At 37.8% G+C, this 15351-nt stretch overlaps 1 protein-coding gene across 5 annotated transcripts in view; it reads right to left on the bottom strand.

The window, feature by feature from the left end:
- The window catches only part of ATRNL1 (attractin like 1), a 522221-nt gene that overhangs the window by 78198 nt on the left and 428672 nt on the right, over positions 1-15351 (bottom strand). For 2 of the 5 annotated variants that reach the window (XM_027884887.1, XM_027884889.1), the window contains one exon: positions 6806-8691. The exons of the other annotated variants lie outside the window; for them this stretch is intronic. In XM_027884887.1, coding sequence (XP_027740688.1) covers positions 8632-8691 — 60 coding nt within the window. In that variant the 3' untranslated portion in view covers positions 6806-8631. Of the gene's footprint in view, positions 1-6805; positions 8692-15351 lie in introns of those variants that run through there. 5 annotated transcript variants of the gene reach the window in all.

Here is a 15351-nt window from a genome sequence, read left to right as displayed (position 1 = left end):
TGTCTTGCTCCACACTATATATTTTCAACCATAGTTTTCAACCTACATCATTCACCTCTTTTCAACAGCAGTACTTATACTAATTGTGTTGGGAAGTTATTCTACTGTATTGCACCATCATATCCAATATGGATCTTTCCTCCTTAAAAAAAGTGTGATTTGCACTTTCAATGACTTTGGATCTAATTGTAGCACCATCCTCTGTTCTTTCACCGAGGAAAAGAACTAAAGTAGATCTTACTGGGCAAAAGTAACCTCTCATCAGACCTCACTTTTTGAAACAAACAAAAAACCAACCAAACAAATTGTACTGCCTCCCATTCTACTTTAATTATATCCACACCAAATGCCTTCAAGTTAACTAGTTTAAGAAGAAAGGCTTTGTAGTAATTGCACACTCAGCTGGGCTCTTTGTAATTCAGTCTCTAATGGCCCTTGGAGGTCCCTTGACTCCTAGAATTCTGTACAGACACCAGGGACCGGATAAAAGGGATGCAGTCCTGCTGGTGAAAATGCAAAACTGAACAGAATCAACTACTTGCCATCCTTTTCAGATGCTTTATATGTGCAGGGTCAAAAGAACAGACTACAAGTTGCATACTATTTGCATTCCTTAATGAACTGCTGGAGGCAATTGGGACATCGTAATAATGAAGACAACCTAAACAGAACATAATTAAAAAAACTTTTTTGTTGTATTTTTTAATACTGCAGTTAACCCCAGAGACACAGAAAACATGGCTTTCTATTTTGAAAATGCTTTTACAATGACCTTTTCTTCCTCAAAGAATGCACATCGTATGCCAGGCAATCTATGTAAGTATCGCTGTTCTTTCTTCTGATTTACAATTAATTTGTTTTCTTTCCAGGTAAGTTAATCTATTTATAACAGGCCTTATGATGTTCTATACTCTCTTCTGATGCTTGCTATCTGCTCCATTTCAACAGTCAGTAACCACAGGGATTTTGCAAGCACCCTTCCCAGGGATTTTTCCATCTAACTTCTCATTACAGAGGCAGAAACTGTGCACCTGCAGTTAGGGTAGAAGTCAGCATTCAAAGCAGAAATTATATTTCTTTCTTATATATTAATAATAAATAAAATAATTGCATGATTAATATCACAGTGCCTTTCCTACTACTATGTTTGAATCTCCCCAGAGTGAATTGTGATTATTTCCTTTAACCAAAAAAACCCCAAACCACCCCCCCAAAAAAAAACCCCACAAAAAAAAAAAAACTGCTAAGAAAATCAAAAAACTCACCCCAAACACCAAGCTCCACATAAAAAACCCCCATGAAACACCCACCAAAATGAGGATTTATTTTTTTTAATGAGTCAGATAAAACAAATCTCCTCCCCCTACCCCCTATAGTTTAAAATCTTCCAATATTGTGCTTATTTCTCTTTTGAATACTGTTCTCTGAAAGCGACAGTGATTTCCCCCCACAAGCCTTTACAACTAAATTTTTTTTTTTTTCCTTCAGTATTGCCAAAGAATACTGTTCTGTTCCAGAATATACATGAGGAACCACTCTGGATACTTTGCATCTCTCAGTACTCCCCCTGGAACTAAACCAAGATGCTCACTTAGAGAAAGGCTTTCACCTCCTACAGTTCTCTCTGAAATTGTTCCTCCCTCTCCTCAAAGCACAGGAGACCCACCAGCTAGAGGCAATGGGAGAAAAATAGAAGGTGATGGCCTTCCCAAAGCAGGACAATTCCTCATAAGCTTTTCAGACAGGCAAGATTTTTATATTTTAGCCTTTCTTGACATATTTCTGACTCCTCTGCTTAGGAGTGACATGGATGCTGAGCTCAAGAAGCATTCCTGATGTGCCTATCAGGAACCTGACAACAGTAGGAATTAAAACACAGGATTGAGTAGGGCATAACTGAACTGGTAAAAAGGGCTATGCCACAGTGGAAATATTCTGTAAGGCACTAAGAAAATAAAACAAAATTTTACACATAGATGTAATTTTTGTTTTGAAATAAGAATGCAATTTAAAAATACGAAACTCTTCCTTCGATTGAAGTTTTTTCAGAATTCTTTATCAGCTTTCACTTTTAGCAAAGATGACCTCAGAAAATCTTAATTTTTTTTTCTTTTTTTTTCCTGCAGCTTTATAGTGTAAGCCAAGACAACTGAAGCATTTTAGAATCAATGCTAGGTGCTCAGAGAGGAACTGAAGTACTATTATCCCTGATACCATCAAACACTATAGTTTGTGCTGTGTATAGCGGTTCAGAAATGTGTCATGGAGATGGAGTGATTCATACTTTGTGTTTTTCTTGACAGTAGATGTTAATATTTTCTGGTATTTAGAGTGTCGGCTTTTTGACAACTTATATTGCATTTTGGGTTTGTTTGGGTTTTTTGTGTTATCTGAAAACTAAATTGTCTATGACTCGGTACAAAATGAAGCCTATCACTTCACTACCACTTCTAGCCTCTCTCCTTGTGGATATTTTTTCACAGAGTAAATATTCTTGTGAGAAGGCAATGATATCTTGAGAGGTGAGGTGGGGGTGAGTGGATATAGAAGAAAAATAGGACAAAATAAGATTTACAAAAGCACTTGTATCTCAGGCTGAACAATGACTTTTGAAGATGTTTTTCTTGGGGGGGGGGAATCTACTAATTCATGGTCATTAAAGCACTTCACATCTTGTTGTGATATTCACATCTATAAAAATCTAGAGCTGGATTTAAGCTAAGTTATAAAATAGTGCAAGGTCCTTCTCTGGCATCCCACCTCAGAATATTCAAAAATAATGCTGAAACAGTACCTGAAAATTGGGTAGAAATTGGAAAAGATGGGATAGAATATATGTGGACACATTGTTTCCCCAAATTTGTACATTAACTTCAGAGTGCCCTCCAAGGCCCCATGCAAAGTTTCCAGATAACAGTAACTGTACTCGGGAAAAAAGTAAATCCCAATATTCAAGTGTGAGTTCTGCTCTTTTAAAAGCTCTATTTTACCCTTCTTGCTTGGAAGCAGCAGCATAAAATAACTCAGGTGTCAGGCTCTGAGGCACACACCTTTTCTTATCATAGCTAAGAACTTATCATAGACTGTTAAGGGGTTGGAAGGGACCTCGGAGGTTTTTCAAGCATTGTTGAAGAGCAACTGAACACAAACGTTTGTACAAAGGAGGAAGTATTAAAATGTGCCATATCTAATGAAAAGGAGGTAGCTAGGCTTGTTACGAAGCTCAACACACAAAGAAGAAGAATTACAGACTTATTTCAGAACTGCAGCCTGGTCTCAGACACCCTAAAAGACTTTGCCTTGAAAGCTGCCCGTGACATGATGAGCATACGTGGGACAACAGAAGAAAGGGACAAGGAGAGCAGCAGAGCTGCTGCATTTCATACCAGGGTCAAGATGGTTTTATGGTTCATGCTTTGCCTGCAGAAAGTATCCAGCAGCAAATTGTCTCTCTCAGGCTCTCAAAAAACTGTTACTGCAATGAAGGAAAATCATTCCCTGATTCCCGAAGGAAAATTATTCCCTGAACGTAATTTTTGCTCTCCCCCCTCTCTCTCCCCTTCCTTCCACATCACATGGCAATAGCATCTCATGAGAGCAGAGTGGCTCCACTCAGAAGGAGGAATATTGGACATTTATCAATAAAAGTTAATAATGTGACCACATTTACAGTAACAGAGTTCCACAATAAAATGATCAACAAGGTAAAACAAAGGTTCCAACCTTTTCAGGACGGGAGATGGAGTAGGAGAAAAGATTACCATAATCAAAGTTATCACCTGGTCATTTCTCTGATTTCTCCTATCTAAAAACCAAGGTTGCAAAAGTGAAGCTGCAGAACTGAAGGAAAAGTAACAGCACTGCTTAAAAGACCAACCCACAGATATTCATTACAAGAGGTCAAAACCATGAGAAGGAGAGGCCAATAACATACTGACTTCATCTCTGAAGCCTAGAAAGGCTTTTTTTGTCCCAGAAAGACAAAATTGAGTTGAGCATTGCAGAACCTTTCCAGTTCCAGTTGGCTGTGCGCAAGTCAGACGCACATACAAACCACACAAAAAACCCCCAAGATCCAAGAACAGTAAGATCTGGGAGATGAGTGACCATCACAGAGTTCAAGGAATGAAAAACAATTACTACCCAGAGCACAAAACCACCTCTAGAACATCTCTGAAACTGGGAAAACAACTGGAAATTATATGAGGGTGCCTGTAAAAAACACAATTTCAAAATAGCCTAATTTCTGACAAAGGCAAGTTCTGTATTACTTATATTAAGATTATTTATTAAAGATTTTCATTAACCATGTCCAATAACAAGAACTATGAAGAATAAGATACTAAAATGGGAAGACTATGCTTATACATAAACAAACACTCATAAGATGTCTCAGTTTGCAAAATTAATTGTCTAATTTGGCTAATTTAAAACAAAATCCCCATCATTTCTAAAGGGAGTTTTTTTGTCAGCCATTAGGCTGATGCAGGGCCAAATGTGTTCGTAGTCCAGCATTGGTAAAGATGATTCTGCGACTTCATACTGTAACATGTGCCATATGATAGCAGAGTTCTACTTAGTGGGAATACTGTGAATGTATCCAGTTGAAATCCAGGCAATTTAGCCTTTTTGGAGCAGGGGTGTCACTGCTTTAGGACTCAGCTGTCACTTCAGAAAAAGTGCAGCCCAGTACTAGCCTGAGGAGCAGCCTCCACTCCACCAAAAAATAAACCCAAAAGAAATAAAAATAGTCCCAGAAGCAAAATCTCTTACTATCTGCTTGCCAGCAGAGGTTGGTGCCCTCATTTCTAGTCTATGAGGATGTTTCCTCCTGCTGCACTTCTGACCACTGGCAACTACAGTGTCCCAGCACCAGATAAGACTGTATTACACCCATACAATGTACATATTTCCACAAGAGCTGTGTTCCTCTTCTGACACTTAGGGTTAAACCCTTCAGACTGAAAAGGACCTAAAACCCCAAGTCTTTCTTTGTGTTTTAGCCACCAAAGAAATTCCACAGTAACATCATCCCTGTAAACATATAGTTCTGACCTGTGAAGCTAAAAGCAATTACAATTTTTTTTTTTTTTTTCAAGTCTTCTGCCTACACAAAGGCATCTGTCTGCCTCATCAGACATTACTGAGATTGCATGGACACAAGGTTACCCTTAACAAAGTTAACTGTAACATTTCTCACACACATCCTCAGATGCCAGCAGCATGAGGTGTAGTTGCTTTAGGCTCTATTTTAATAATTTTCTTCAACTGCCACTTCTGTAGCAAAAGTCTAATCTCACTGTTCTACAATACTACTGCTTTGTGGTATTATGGTACTCATATCTGACTCATCCTGTATAAAGAAAAGGGGCAAACTTCCCTCATTCAGTAATTTTTGTATCAGTCTTAGCTGCTTGCTCTTGAGACAGCTCCTCTTTTAGAAAGATATGCAGTTTTGATCAAAGACTTCCACTAATGGAAAATCTATCATATTCCCAGAATGATGCATTCCAATAATAAAATACTTTGGCTTCTGAAAATGTGCATCATCTTTCCTGATCAAATTTTCTGACTTTCAGGCTCAGCCTCAGGATCTTGTTATGTTGTGTCTTCATGATAAATGAATCCCCAACACCCAGCATCTACTCTGTGTGGAGTAGATATGTCACCCCTTACGCTTTTCTTTGACAAACAAAAGCAAACAGAAGAAAACAGGAGCAAAAAGAAAGCCGCCATATAAATTTGCTTAAGGTTTGGCTCAGTGTTTCTAAACAAAAGCTGAGTCTCATCTTGCATACAAAGTAGGATTTTTCTACCTCCTAAACAAGAGTCAAACACAGAAGTTCAGATACAAAGGATGTCAAAAGGGATTATTATCCCCCCCAAAAAAAAAGATAAAAAAAGAAAAAAAAGAAAAAAGAAAGAAGACAAGAAGAACACCTAATAAAAGTGGTTTTTTTCCCATGTCCTTTCTATTTGAAGGTAGATCTACTAGAGCTGATTGAAGTAAAGAACTTTTAAGCATGTGCCCAAAAGGGAAATACATGGGAAATCTTCACACACAGGATTATTTAGAAATTCTCCCTCTAAAGTTCCTGTTAAATTATATTATGGATTTATAGTGCTTTTAATTAGGTAGAGTAGTAGTAAATAAGCATGGGAACTTCTATCAAAGGGAGAGGAAGCTACACAAGTGACTTAGGAGATGAATGCACACCACATTTTACCAACACAACCGTACTACTGATGCTTAAAACAAGGTGAAAAAAGTGGGTAAGGGGAACATCTGAAAAACACACAAAAAAGCAAGCATCTTGTCATCTAATCTGACTATTATTCACCTCTTGGGACCAGCAACAGATCTTTAAAGAACACAGTAGCTCTAGCATTGGAAGAACAAAGCAGTAACCTGGACTGAAAGCCACATACCCGTAACTTTCTGGTTTGTTATCTTCAGCAAAGTGTTTAGAACAATCACATGGAAAGTAACTCTGTAAAAGCAGCAAATATTCCCCTGCTGGCACAGAAATAGAAGCGGACCCAATCTTAGGAGAAGCTGCACAGCCACACAAAAATGTTGTCTGAAATGGAAGAAATTTGTAAAATGAGAAATGCTGCTCAAATGTAACGGCGGTCAGTAGAGAGAAGTCATACAGATAGTTCAAGTTAACCAGACTGATTTTACCAGGTAAAAAGATGTTGCTTTGGTCAAGCCAGACATATCTGCTGGCATTTTGTCCCCTATTTGAGAAACACCCTGGACCTCTTTGCCATACACACTACTCAATAGCAAAGCATTGGTAAAGGTTTCTTTTATTAGTTTAGTAACAAAACAACATCAGTACATTAATAACCAGTGATAAACAATGGATTTTGACTGTCCAGCATCTAGAAATCTGATGTTGTAGCTTGCTTTATGTATACACACATTCCAATGGTCTCAATGCATTTTTACAAGTCGGTAGCAGCTAAAATTAACAACTTGCACACATGAACACACACATATATACCTCTATAAGGATTATTTTATATTAATCAGCCTGGCAAAGAGACCCTACAGTAGCTGACATTTCCAATAGTCATGCACAATTTTTGTGAATAGTTAAGGCCAGAAAAGAGGGGGAGAGGAAGAGATACAGGGAGATGCAAGGAGAGAAGACAAGCAAGCAAACCCAATAATTGACAATAGGCTCATGTCTCCCAGTCCTTCAGGTCAAAAGCTAAGGGTTGTTAAGAGGCAGTGTCACTATTATCAAGTCTACTTTTTGACTCAAAACAGCTTCTAGAACTGTATTTGTAAAGTTAGACCAGGTGGGAGGGCAAGGAAAAAAAGAGCCGGTGAAGAAAAACTTTAATTTGCAGACGGCATTTTGGAGAATTAAATTAATATGTCCTCATCTTGGCTCACCTAAGCTACCCCGGAGGAGGATGCATTCTTTGATTAAATAGTTTCTGTTCAGGTCTGTCCTTTGAGAAGTGTGGTGACTACATAGGCTCGGGGTCACATTTTAGAACAGAGATACTGTAAATTCTTGCAGACCTACTAAGCAAGCCCATTTGGCACAAAAATAGCATGGGAGTTGGTATGGAAACAGGAGAATTAATAATTCTACCCAGGACAGTGAAAATCACTAAACCTCTTGCCATGTGGATTGATTCAAGGACAGACAAAGGCAAAGTAAGCCCTTTAACTTTGGTACAGTATTTCTCTGTATGTAGTAATTGTTTTTCGACACATTAGCAGAATTACTTGGGTAACTGACATGGTTGGGTGATGTGTCTGTATACAGACGTGTTTTGAAGGTCAACCTTAGCACTCTGTGGTTCAAGTCATTCCAAGATTTTAGACATAATTGGTCCAGCAGAGCTACAACTTGTTATAAAGTGAAAATAAGGACACTTCAGGAAGTGAAATAATTAAATGTATAACCAAGTTTCAAGTATCTTGAGCGTTTAGTAAGGAAATGTACAAAATCACTAAAAATCCTCCTATTGACTTAACATAGTTAAACACATTTGAGTAAGAAATCCGTTCGAGTGCCCAGGCAGCCGTGGCTGACCATACTGGGAATGTCAGTTCCTTGACTCAGTGAGGGAGTTCTTGCCATTTGAAACTTAGGCAAGTCATTAACCATGAAGAAAAGCTAAGATTATTACTTAGCTGCCTGTTCAGTTGCAGGTATTATGATCTGATGAACCAAGCATAATAAGGATTTTCTGCATTTACCTTTTGAACTGCACACGACACACACAAATCCCAGGGGGGCTAACATCACTGCAGAAACGATGCAATTAAAACTGGCTAATCTAATTTGCAAATAGAAAGCAGAAAAATATAAAACAATGTGTGTGAGGTTTTTGGGGAGCCATAGGAGACTTGTGAGGGGTACAAGCATGTGACATTCCACAGTACTGAGGCAGGCTGGCTGCGTGCCACTGTCAGCCACTGTCACCGCACCCTGCAAGAATTCGGCTGCAAATCTTTGTTTCCTTTATGTCTTTCATATCTTTGCATTTCTCAAGGCAAAAGGCAAAGACAAAGTCTTTCAGCTGGGGTTCTTTCATCCAAGAACATTCTTCATCCAAGGCCAAAGGTTCACCATATCCTAAAAGGCCTTTGGATCTGCATGTTCAGTCATCTTCATCCAAACGTATTTCTTTGGGAGCATTATTCAGTCCTTGTGGCCGATCCTAAAAGAACACCAATAAAAACTATCTTCATTCCTTCAAATACAATCTTCAATGGTTTTATCTCTAGGACCACTGTATGACAGCATTGTGTCAAAGGTGTAAAATGGATTTAGAGATATTTCAATTAAAACCACAGCACACTGAAACAGCTTTTCTATAGTTTTTGAGTTTCTAGTTTTGGTCAGCTCTATAGATAAAGGTTTCCAAGGTGAAATAGGCTTTCTGGAAAACTAGACATAGAAACACAATATTTTTCTCCTGTGCTGACAGCTGTCTAGAAGACTACCTGCTAGCTTTCCTGGGAGAACATTTCTAAGGTGATAGGATCTTATATCACAATTTTTATCTGTGTATTATACTACACAGACTCTAGAATATGAGGAGGTTCTGTATCCACCTAAATTGCTTTATTGGAGTAGGGAGAAGCAAAGTTTCCTCTCTGTGGAAACAAGACAGTTACTTAATGGTGCATGATAATGCTATAGAACAGTTTATAACACAAAGCAAAAAAACCCTGCAATTGTAACTTCTGATTGCCTAAAAAAACCCCAAACGTGTCAGTGAATCTGGATTTCAAAGAAATCCCATTCTTTAAGCTGCCCATCGTTATTCCACATCATCTCACTCACTGAAGTGTCTCCATCTCCTTTTATAAAATATATGTGAAGTTTTCCAATTCGTTTTTTCCCTTTTTCTTTTTTTATATTTTCCCTGAACCATCTATTAATCTCTTCCTTTCTTCCTTCCATCCAAATATCTCCTTTGGTTTTTCTCTACAGGTAGCCTCTCCCTGCTACCTGTCTTTTTAATTCCACAAGCCCCTTTATTATTTTCATCTCAGCCTTTCTCCCTCTGCATCATTCACAATTCTATTTCAGTCTCCAGAATCTCTCTGCCCATTCTGAATCTGCTGCCCCTTTTCAGCCTACTGCCCCACAGTCACCTCCAGATCTTTGTTTTTATTATTTTTTTGTTCTTTACTTCTCTTCATATCCCTCTTTCACCTAAAGCAAATGTAATTTTATTAATTTTTTTTTTTTTGTTACCAAGCTTCTGCTATTGCAAGACCCTGCCAAACAACTTGGTCACAAACTGTTTCTAGAACACAAACTGTTTCTGCCTTGTTCTAATGGTATGAAAAGACAAAACTGGAGCAAAAACCCCCAAACAACCAGTAACAAAACATAAAACCCAAAAAACCCTTCTCCTTAAAAGCAGTGCTGTCAATTTTCATTATTTTATTACAATAATTGAAATAATTAATTTTATTACTACTGTATTGGCAACTTTTGAAGGACATCCATTAAAAAAACTCACTCCAAAGCAAATTTTAAGTTTGATGGTTACAAGAGAAGCATGAAACATGTTCCTGTCTTAGCTAAGTGAATCACAAGTGAGAAAGGGTATAATTCAACCCTAATATTTTAAAGTCTTTGATTTTTAGGCTATAGGTGTATAACTTCTAGCATTCTGACTCACAGGGCAGACATAAACCTGATGTGAATAGAGGAGCAGACTGGGTAACACTTAAATCCATACCTGAGTATGAACTATTTTGAGTTAACAGTATATACTGTACAATCAGAATATTAAAGGAAGGGAAGACAAAAAAAAAGGAAAGCTGATTTCAAACACTGACCACATTAATGCCATTAAAATGTCAGTCATTACACTGAAGTTGTAAAAGCAGACAAAAAGATCATCTCCTAACTTTTATGCAATTTTGAATGGGAATGACCAGCAGTGACAAGTGTTTGGTACTTTGCAGATTTCAAACCAGCACCAAACAGAGAAGAAGCTCAAATTTCTGCATCAGTTTGTGATATTTGTTCCTATCAAAAGTCATTTCTTGATCTCAAAGTAGAAGCCATTTCCCCTGCAATGGGAAATGAACAGGTTAGATAAAGGATATTAATGAGGATTACTTTTTCCTTGGATGGAGTGTAATTAATACTCCTAATTAATTATTTCAAAGAAAGATGAGGGGGAAGCAAAAGAGGTTGTTTTTTCTTCCCCCCTCCCCCCAGTCTTCACCTTTTATTGCTGTGTTTTATATAGTTCTGGAATTAATACAGTTAAATTGCCCTCAGGATTCTTCTTTTATGGTTCTATCTACTTTTTCAGTGTAAGAGTAGAAAGGATTAAAATTTTGATTATAAACTCCTTGAAATCCATCTTCTAACATAAATGATACCCATTATGCTATGTTTGCATAACTGGGCTAATTACTTACAGAAAATATTTCTCTATCAATTCTGTGCTGAGGTGAATTTAAAGACACTGAAAGGTTCAGAAATCAAATACTTTATAACATTAACTTTTTGAAAGATGTTAACAAACTATTAGCTCAAACAGAAGCTTCCTGTTCACTCTCTATTTTGCCTTCAAGGCCTGACCAAAGCAGATATCAGATTTTAAATCTGGTAAAACTCTGATGGGATTTGGTTTGTAGAAAACAACAACCCCAGTTGTCTCAAGTTCATTAATTCTTTAGTGTCCTTTTTTCTTTAGGTTTTCATGTATAAACTAGTTTTCTGTGCATTAGAGTCAATAAAAAACTTTTATCTGAAAGGGGATAGTCACAGTGTATCTTCTTGTAAAAGCAAAAAATCACAAGCTTGTTTTAACATCAAGACAAGGGTAAAAAGAGAAATTAAAGATGACTGTGTGAGCAGCAGGCTGGAAGAAGACTGAAGGCAAAATGAGGGTGCACTCTTTTATGTCATTTTTCCCCCAACAAATTTCAGGTTTATTGGATATTAGACCTAGTATATTATGCAATTAAGGATCATTTTCTGGATGCTGAGGCCTTCCTAAATTTATTCATAAACAGATCTAAGCTATTGCTTTCTGTACTGGCACTGACAGTAAGTAGTTCTCAGTTTTCCCCAGCTGACTCCTGAAAAATGCAGTACAAAAAACAAAATTAAAAAAAAAAAAAAAAATCCAAAGGTGCCAACAGCAAGTTTGGGGCTGGGTCAATGTTCCCCTTGCAGTGTGAAAACAAACTGTGAAATGCCATGAAGTGCTTGGAAGCACTCACAAACAATTTTCTCAGTGTTCCCCTCTCAGCACTGATGCCAGCTGTAGGTCAAGCCAGTGCTAAGACAAATCTGAGCTTTACAGCTGTTGAAATACTTAAGCCACACCAGATTTTAAAGTGATGTCAATAGCAGTGCAGTTATTACTTGCCTGCCATGGGATCTGCTGATGGCAGTTGAAGTTCTTATTCATCAAGGGTCCCAAATAATTGAAGCAATCCATCTGCTCCATGCACTGCTTTCTGGCTATGCTGTCATTACTTACTACCTTGTGATATTTGCCAGTGATGTCATACTTAATCAAGCAATTGGCAGCCTGTTAGATCTCTTGAGAGCTGTGCTGTCATGGAGCATAGGTAACTAAAATATTCCACCTGTTTCAAGCTTTCCCCTTGCAAGACCTGATGGGACACGTTATTTGGCAGTGACTGTCATAACTGATCACGCAGTTGCCAGACTCGCGCATGTTTCCTGAGAGCTGCTGCTGTTTTTCATCATGAATTCCAGATAATTGAAATAATTGACCTGTTCTAAGGCCCTGCTTTGACTTGAGTATTTTCAGCATTGGGACATTTGCCCATTGTCATATTTAAGAGCAGCAGGAGGAAGAGGCTTTGATTACCCTCTCACAAGATGCCGCAGCACCGCAAAGTGACATTATTTGCACAGTTTGTGTTACTGAACTGCCAGACACTGCTCTGCTCTCTGTACTCATAACATGACTCACAAGTGCACGTGCTATGCAATACCCATCCAAGTGTTAGAAAGGTATGGGAAGAGGAAATGAAGGAAAGCATGCAAGCAGTTTTGCAGCCAGACTGATAATGGCAGTCCTCTTACTGCTCCCATGCGATGAGTAATTTAAACACTCTAGTGCTCTGTTGGTTAAATGAACTTCTATTAAGATTTTTTCACTAGTTGAGGAGCCTACAAATGTTTTACAGAGGATTAGATACCTGAACTTATGCGTTTCACTACTTATTACATAGTTAAAGGAGACTCTTTCCTGTTGATTGATATACAGATTTTTAGAATTGTCCAATTAACTGTACTAGCCATAAAAAGCTTTGATGTGTTCTTCTGCTGAGGGGTATAGATCTTACTTATAGTCAGATTATATTGCTCAGTTTTATTTGAGAAGAGCAAAGTACCACATTTCCTCACTAGATCACATCTCCCTCCTGAATTTACTGTATTCATCTCAAGGATGGATGCTCAGTTGTGATCACTACTCTGCTTAGAAGCTGAGCGGGTCACAGACTGACTGACAGCGACTGTAGAAGTCTTTCCAACACTTTCATCAAGATCTAACATTTCTGAAGCTGTACTTGAAGGCATTCTACATTTTGCACAGCACAAACTACCCATACAGAATTGTTTTTAAAATACCTCTTATAACAAAGCATCCAGCTCTAGTAATGCCCAACTTTTCTAGAGTCCAAGTTTTTTCTTTATCTGTAGTTTTTTCTTTTCAGCTCTTTATCTTCTAACAGACAACACTGAAATGACTAAAGAGAAATGCTGTTTTTGAAGGGAAAAAGTTGCCAAATCTTATACATATGTACAGCTAGGAAGGATGTCAACAACATTAGAGTTACAATTACCTACCGACTTAAATAAAATTGTGATTTTTTTTTTTTTAAACTGGGTGTAAATGAAACCAACTCAGAAAGTCAAGATGATCTGTTAAGAATAACAGTTTACAAGTAAACTCTGATATAAAAGGAATACCATGCAAAAAAAGGAATACTTTTTCCTCCTCTTACACTAAGATTTTTAGAACAGAAAGTGTTAAGTGTGTCTTGATTAGACAGGTTTGATGTGTATTAGTGTAAAGGAAAAGTCAAATCTTGACATTCAGAAGAAATTTACATTTCCATCAAAAATTAGAGTCAGTAGATGCAGACAGGGACAGGCAGCCACTGCAGGTCTGTGGCCCACAGAGCAGCCAGGGATTGCTCAGCTCCCCCCATGCTCCTGACCTTCAGGGGGTCCCTTCTAACCTTCAGGCAGCAGCACAGCACATGCAACCCATGCACTACAGCACTACTTGCACGCTTTTCCCCATGGAGAAAGGAACTAACCTAATGATAAATTTCAAATTTCAAATTTGCAAAGTTTACCCAGGAAGCTTGATATCCAGCTCCAGCGAGTCTTTGTCAGTTAGTGTTTTCTTAAGGGAAAAAATCATGACAGAAAGGACAGTGCTGTATTTATGCACACAACTGTGGGGTGAGGGAAATCCACATGTCGATGAAATAGCTTTTCTTTTTTTTTAATGTACATTGGTGATGATTGATTGTAGAAAATTAAAAAAGGTGACTTTACAGATAATTGGCTCCAACTAACAAAAGAAAACAACTCTGCAGCTTTTTGTCAGCAGTGGGATGCAATTATGCAACATTAATTATACTGGCATGGCAATGAAAGGTCACACAATATAAAGGAAGAAGAAAGTAGTCCTACACTCTGATAATATTACTGCTTGAAAACGTCTATGCTTATATAGCACTCTTGGAGTGGGAGGGAAATCATTCTTCATTCAAATCAGGTGAAAATTTGCTGCCAGATTCTGGTTGGACTAATGAACATGAAATAAAACAAGGTGATGGAAATAAAGAAAGTGTTGCAAACTTCATTGTGACTGCCTATCCTTTCATCCTGAACAGGCAGGTCTGCTCAGGAAGGGGTATATAACACCAGGCAGCAACATTTTCACTTAGTAGGGGGTCAGTAACAGCTTGCCAGCAGTAGTATAATTCAAAGTAGAAGATTTAAATTTTCTTATCCCTGCATATGTTTTCATTAAGATAATCTACTGCTCTCAATGTTATTCTTATTCATTGCCTTCTCCCAGTTACCAGTCTAACTGCTCCCAGTGCCAACTCTCTAGGAAGTAGACTATGTGCCTCACAAATCTTCACACAAAATTAAGAAAAAAAAATTTAAAATTTCAGCTTTGTTGCCAGTAAATAGTACTTTTTTTTTCAAAAAGAAGTCACTTTAGCTAGATTTTCCCCTGCCCACTAAGTTGCTTCCCCCCAACTGCTTTATTTGCACAGACTAATTTACGAGTGAATGAAAAATGGCAGCAAGTTTTGTGGCTTTGAAACACAATTTCAAATACCCTAATAAATAAAAGACACAATAGCTTATGATGTCATCTCTGCATGCAATATATATGGCTTTTCCTGATTCTTTCAATTTTTCTAAATTGATTAGAAATACATGGGTAACCTTGAAGGCCAAAAGCTTCTGCAGTAAAGAGCACACAGTGTTCTAATGTTTATCACTAATGGAGTCAACTGAGCCTCTTTGCCAAGACAAAAGAGACTTGCAAAGACATTCCAATACTGCTGCTTCCTCTCCCAAAGTAGAATTGAGACTTGGCAAAGGGTAAAGATGGGCAAAATTGTGCCAGAGAACATGTCAGGGATGTATCCTCTCATTGGCAGGCTGGAATTGGGTTAGGTCACCTACTGGAGGAGCCATATAATGGTCTAAGTTGACAGCATTTGCCTTCTCAAGTTCAGACTATAAAGTTCTTAAAAAACAACAACAAAACCAAAACAAAGCAAAAAAAAAAAAAAAAAAAAAAACCCCACAACAAAACCCCAAC

This window comes from Empidonax traillii, unplaced genomic scaffold, assembly GCF_003031625.1.
Source record: "Empidonax traillii isolate 1590-97213 ecotype Southwest subspecies unplaced genomic scaffold, ASM303162v1 scaffold156:size1289327, whole genome shotgun sequence".
NCBI classification, from domain to species: Eukaryota; Metazoa; Chordata; class Aves; order Passeriformes; family Tyrannidae; genus Empidonax; species Empidonax traillii.
This window is presented reverse-complemented; position numbering and strand designations above follow the sequence as displayed.